Below are 6,000 nucleotides of genomic sequence, written 5' to 3'. Positions count from 1 at the left end.
AAAACTGATAGAGTTGTGATCACTGCTCCGGAAATGCTCTTCCACTGAAGCACCAGGCCCAGCTCGTTTCCTGGATCATGGAAGAGAGCGCTGCTCTCCAGAGTCAGTCCCTGGAATTCACCCAGACCCAGACTGAAGGGAGTCACGTGGAGTGACAGACGTTTCGGAAGGAGAGTGGGGTGAAGGGGGACTGGATGATGAATCTCTCTCCACAGAGCCAGTCCTCCGATTCCCAAACTCTTCTCCCAGTCTGATGACCTGTCGTGGTGTTGCCACATTCCCGTGTCTCTGTTCCTTTATTCCAGATCTCCAGACGTCCACAAGGGAACAGGGTGAAGGATCACTGACTGGAGAATCCACCCAGGAACCGTCTTCTGTTCCAGCGGGAGACACGTCCTCAGGTACCAAGCCCCATGAAGGTCATTCAGTCTCTTTCCCATGTTATCGCTTGCCCTCATTAACTTTGCAATCTGTTTTTGTAGAGGACAGTAGTTTGTTCTGCAGTGGACAACAATCCTCCTGGGATTGATGTTGGTTCAGGGAACCACGTGGAGTTTGATGTCAAAGGAGTTTTAAGTGGTTGGTGGGGTGTGTTGGAGGCTTCTGAGAAGGATGATGATGTGGTTAGGAGCTGCCGTGGGTTTCACTGGATCAGACCAGGGCAGAGTAACAGGAGGGGCATCAATTGGACAGGCACCAAGATCCGTGCAGGGAGTTTTGCGAGTGCTACTCGGAAGTGTTTAAAGGAGAATGGCAGGGGGGTGGGAACCAGAGCAGCAAGTCAGCAAATGGGAGGCTGATGAGAGAGTGGAGGTTGTAACAAGTAGATCTCAAAGGAATGACAGACAGGGAGGGGTTCTTGTATATGGAGATAATGAAGGGATGAAGTGTTTACTTCAATGCAAGAGTATTGTGGTAAAGCTGATGAACCTAGAGCCTGGATCAGTGCTGGGAATTATGATGTTGTGGCCATTACGGAAACTTGGTTGTGAGAGGGACGCAACTGGCAGCTCAACACGCCTGGGTTTTGATGTTTCAGACGAGATACAGTGGGGGATGGGGGAGTAACAGAGGTGGAGGAGATGCGTTGCTGATCAGAGAGAATGTCACGATAGTACTGAGAGAATTCAGACTGGAGCGGATGTCCACTGAAGCATTATGGGTAGAGCTAAAAATAAGGTTACGGAAGGATCCTCTCCCTCTATGCCCTCTCTCTCTCTCTAATGCCCTCTCTCTAATGCCTCTCTCTCTCTCTAATGCCTCTCACTCTAATGCCTCTCTCTCTCTCTAATGCCTCTCCCTCTCTCTAATGCCTCTCTCTCTAATGCCTCCTTGATTTTCCTTGATCTCAGTCCCCTTTCCTCTCTCATTTTCACACCTTACCCTTCCATATCTCTCGTTTCCTCTCCCCTGACTCTCATTCTTAAGAAGAATCTCGACCTGAAACGTCACCTATTCCTTCCATCCAGAGATGCTGTCTGTCGCACTTTACTCCAGCATTGTGTGTGTATCGTCGATGTAAACCAGCATCTGCAATTCCTTCCTACACATCTCTATCTCATTATCTCCATCTGTATCTCTGTCTCTCTGTGTCGGTTGTAAAGAAAGTAAACGCAAGCAATGTGCTGGTTCTGGAGAGGGTCCAGAGGAGGTTTACAAGAATGATCCCAAAAATGTGTGGGTCAACATATGATGAGCATTTGAAGGCTCTGTACTCGCTGGAGTTTAGAAGAATGAGGGAAGACCTCATTAAAATGTACCAAATAGTGAAAGGCTTGGTTAGAGTGGATGTGGAGAGGATATTTCCATTAGTGGGAGAGTCTTGAACTAGAGTTTGTAGCCTCAGAATTAAAGGACTTTCTTTTAGCAAGGAGGTGAGGAAAATGTCTTTATTTAAAGTGTGGTGAATCTGTGGAATTCTTAGCCACAGGAGGCTGTGGAGGCTGTCAGTTCATATTTTTAAGGCAGAGATAGGTTAGATTCTTGATTAGTACGGGTGTCAGAGGTTATGGGGAGAAGGCAGGAGAATGGGGTTAGGAGGGAGACAGAGCAGCCATGATTGAATGGCGGGTTACTTTTCGGCTGTATGGCCTAATTCTGCTCCAATCAATTATGATCTCATGAGAGATAGAAAGAGACAAAAAGAGGAACAGAGAGAAGGGGAGAGACAGAAACACGGAGAAAGTCAGTGAGAAAGAGAGACACAGAAACAGACAAAGAATGAGAGAGACAGAGAGAGACTTAGAGAGCGAGACAGACAGTGAGAGGAGAGAGAGAGAATGACAGCTGGAGAGCAAGATGGAGAGGGGAAAAGGAGAGATAGAGAGGAAGATAACGAGAAACAGAGGAAAAGAGAGAGAGAGGGAATCAGAAACAGAGACAAAGAGTGAAAGTGGACGAAAGAGACAGAGAATGAGGGAATGATGGACAGTGGGAGAGACAGTGGGGAATGGATTCAATCAGAGATAGAGAGAGAGGCAGAGGAGAGAGCAGGTGAGGCAGAAGAGGTATAGAGAGGGGTATGGAGAGGGGTATGAAGGGAGTCACGTGGAGTGGCAGACGTTTCGGAAGGAGAGTGGGTGAAGGGGGACTGGATGATGATGCTCTCTCCACAGAGACAGTCCTCCGATTCCCAAACTCTTCTCCCAGTCTGATGACCTGTCGTGATGTTGCCACATTCCCGTGTCTCTGTTCCTTTATTCCAGATCTCCAGACGTCCACAACGGAACAGGGTGAAGGATCACTGACTGGAGAATCCACGCAGGAACCGTCTTCTGTTCCAGTGGGAGACACGTCCTCAGGTACCAAGCCCCATGAAGGACATTTGGTCTCTTTCCTATGTTATCGCTTGCCTCTCTCTCTCTTTCTGATGCTCTCTGCCTGCTCTCTCTCTCTCTCTCTCTCTCTCTCTCTCTCTCTCTCTCTCTCTGTCTCTGTCTCTGTCTCTGTCTCTGTCTCTGTCTCTGTCTCTGTCTCTGTCTCTGTCTCTGTCTCTGTCTCTGTCTCTGTCTCTTTCTGACCCAATCTGCTTCTCTCTCTCTCTGAATATTTGACTAACATTGACTCTCCCTCTAACTCTCTGCAGCTCCATCTCTAACCTCCATTTTCTCTCGGGTTGATTGCATTTGTTGAAACAGTGCGGATCACGTGAAGGTTGCAATCTCCCACCCCATTGTGAGGGTTAAAAGACCCTAATGGGACATCTACAGGCCACCAAAACAGTAGCCTGGATATAGGGTGCAAGTTGAATCAGGAGTTAAAATTGGCATGTAGTAAAGGTAATGCCAAGGTTGTTATGGGAGATTTCAACATGCAGGTAGACTGGGAAAATCAGGTTGGTACTGGACCCCAAGAAAGGGAGTTTGTGGAGAGCCTCCGTGTTGGATTCTTAGAGCAGGTTGTATTGGAGCCCACCAGGGAGAAGGCAATTCTGGATTTAGTGTTATGTTACAAACCGGATTTGATAAAGAAACTTGAGGTTAAGGAGCCTTTAGGAGGTAGTGACCATAATATGGTCAAGTTTAATCCACAATTGGAGAGGGAGAAGTGTAAATCAGAGTTGTCAGTGTTACAGTTGATAACGAGGACTATGGAGCCATGAGGGAGGAGCTGGCCAAAGTTGACTGGAAAGATACACTTGCAGGGATGACAGTGAAACAACAATGGCAGGTATTTCTGGGAATAATACAGAACGTGCAGGATCAGTTCATTCCAAAGAGGACGAAAGATTCCAAGGGGAGTAAGGGGCGACCGTTGCTGACAAGGGACATCAGGGACAGTATTAAAATAAAAGAGAAGTACAACACAGCAAAGATGAGCGGGAAGCAAGAGGATTGGGTAATGTTTAAAGATAACTAAAAAGGCAATACGGGGAGAAAAGATGAGGTATGAAGGTAAGCTAGCCAAGAATATAAAGGAGGATAGTAAAAGCTTCTTTATGTATGTGAAGAGGAAAAACTTAGTTAAGACCAAGGTTGGACCCTTGAAGACTGAAAAAGGTGAATTTATTGAGGGGAGCAAGGAAATGGCAGAAAAGTTGAACAGGTACTTTGGATCCGTCTTCACTAAGGAGGACACAAACAATCTTCCTGATATACCAGTGGCCAGAGGATCTGGGGTGGCGGAGTAACAGAAGGAAATCCACATTAGGCAGGAAATGGTGTTGGGTAGACTGATGGGACTGAAGGCTGATAAATCGCCAGGGCCTGATGGTCTGCATCCCAGGGTACTTAAGGAAGTGTCTCTCGTAATCGTGGATGCATTGGTGATAATTGTCCAATGTTCTATAGATTCAGGATCAGTTCCTGGGGATTGGAGTGTAGCTAATGTTATCCCGCTTTTTAAGAAAGGCGGGAGAGAGAAAACAGGGAATTATAGACCAGTTAGCTTTACATCGATGGTGGGGAAGATGCAGGAGTCAGTTATAAAAGATGAAATAGCGGCACATTTGGCTAGCAGTAACAAGATCTGTCCGAGTCAGCATGGATTTACGAAGGGGAAATCATGCTTGACTAGTCTGGAGAGCCAGTGGATGTAGTGTACCTGGACTTTCAGGAACTTTAATAAGGTCCCACATAGGAGATTAGTGGGCAAAATTAGGGCACATGGTATTGGGGGTAGAGGGCTGACATGGATAGAAAATTGTTTGGCAGACAGGTTACAAAGAGCAGGGATTAACGGGTCCTTTTCAGAATGGCAGGCAGAGACTAGAGGGGTACCGCAAGGCTTGGTGCAGGGACCGCAGCTATTTACAATATACATCAATGATATGGAAGAAGCGATTCAAAGTAACATTAGCAAATTTGCAGATGACACAAAGCTCGGTGGCAGTGTGAACTGTGAGGAGGATGCTATGAGAATGCAGGGTGACTTGGACAAGTTGGGTGAGTGGGCAGATGCATGGCAGATGCAGTTAAATGTGGATAAATGTGAGGTTATCCACTTTGGACGCAAAAATAGGAGTTTCTGCAGTTGCATAGGGCTGTAGTGAGACCACACCTGGAGTATTGAGTGCATTTTTGGTCCACTAATTTGAGGAAGGACATTCTTGCTATTGAGTGAGTGCAGCGTAGGTTTACAAGGTTAATTCCCAGGATGGTGGGACTGTCATATGCTGAGAGAATGGAGTGGCTGGGCTTGTAGACTCTGGAGTTTAGAAGGATGAGAGGGTATCTTATTGAAACATATAAGATTATTATTGGTTTGGACACGCTGGGGGCAGGAAACATGTTCCCGATGTTGGGGGAGTCCAGAACCAGGGGCCACAGTTTAAGAATAAAGGGTAAGCCATTTAGAACGGAGACGAGGAAACACTTTTTCTCCCAGAGAATTGTAAGTCTATGGAATTGTCTGCCTCAGAGGGCGGTGGAGGCCGGTTCTCTGGATACTTTCAAGAGAGAGCTAGATAGAGCTCTTAAAGGTAGCGGTGTCAGGGGATATGGGGAGAAGGCAGGAATGGGGTACTTACTGATTGTGGATGATCAGCCATGATCACATTGAATGATCGTGCTGGCTCGAAAGGCCGAATGGCCAACTCCTGCACCTTTTGATTGTCTATTGTCAGTTTTGAATCCAAGTGACCATGTCACTGTGGCCCCTACACTTCATAATCTTCTGGACCAAAACCATGGGGACATCCCAAAATTGTCACATCAGGCCCGGGGGATTTATCCTAATGCTCTTCACAGCCCCAACACCACTTCCTTCCTATCTCAAACTTCCCCATATTGCTATTCCCCACACTGATCTCACTGTCCTCAATGACTTGCTTCAGTTATTTTTGCTTGCTTTATATTCCTCAAAAGCACCATCTGGTTTCATCTTTCTAAACTTGAATACAATTCCTTTCTTGTTTTGACTAAATTTACATCCTCTTTGGTCATCAAAAGTTCCCTTACCTTGCCATCCTTATCCCTCCTCCTTGCTGGAACATGGTGATCCTGAACTCTGATCAGCTGCCCTATAACATAGAAACATAGAAACATAGATTTTAGGTGCAGG

The 6,000-nt window shown here is 46.5% G+C and overlaps 1 protein-coding gene across 3 annotated transcripts in view; it reads left to right on the top strand.

Annotated features, from left to right (window-relative positions):
- Positions 1 to 212: 212 nt before the first annotated feature.
- LOC116989250 (endochitinase 2-like) overlaps positions 213 to 6,000 on the top strand; it is a 141,540-nt gene continuing 135,752 nt past the window's right edge. For 2 of the 3 annotated variants that reach the window (XM_033046443.1, XM_033046442.1), the window contains exons 1-2: positions 213 to 401; positions 2,706 to 2,801. In XM_033046443.1, coding sequence (XP_032902334.1) covers positions 254 to 401; positions 2,706 to 2,801 — 244 coding nt within the window. In that variant the 5' untranslated portion in view covers positions 213 to 253. The remainder of the gene's footprint in view (positions 402 to 2,705; positions 2,802 to 6,000) is intronic. The other variant, XM_033046444.1, reaches the window with a different exon arrangement.

This window comes from Amblyraja radiata, chromosome 29 (assembly GCF_010909765.2).
Source record: "Amblyraja radiata isolate CabotCenter1 chromosome 29, sAmbRad1.1.pri, whole genome shotgun sequence".
Lineage (NCBI taxonomy): Eukaryota > Metazoa > Chordata > Chondrichthyes > Rajiformes > Rajidae > Amblyraja > Amblyraja radiata.
The sequence above is the reverse complement of the archived record's forward strand: the minus strand, read 5'-3'. Positions and strand labels throughout refer to the sequence as shown.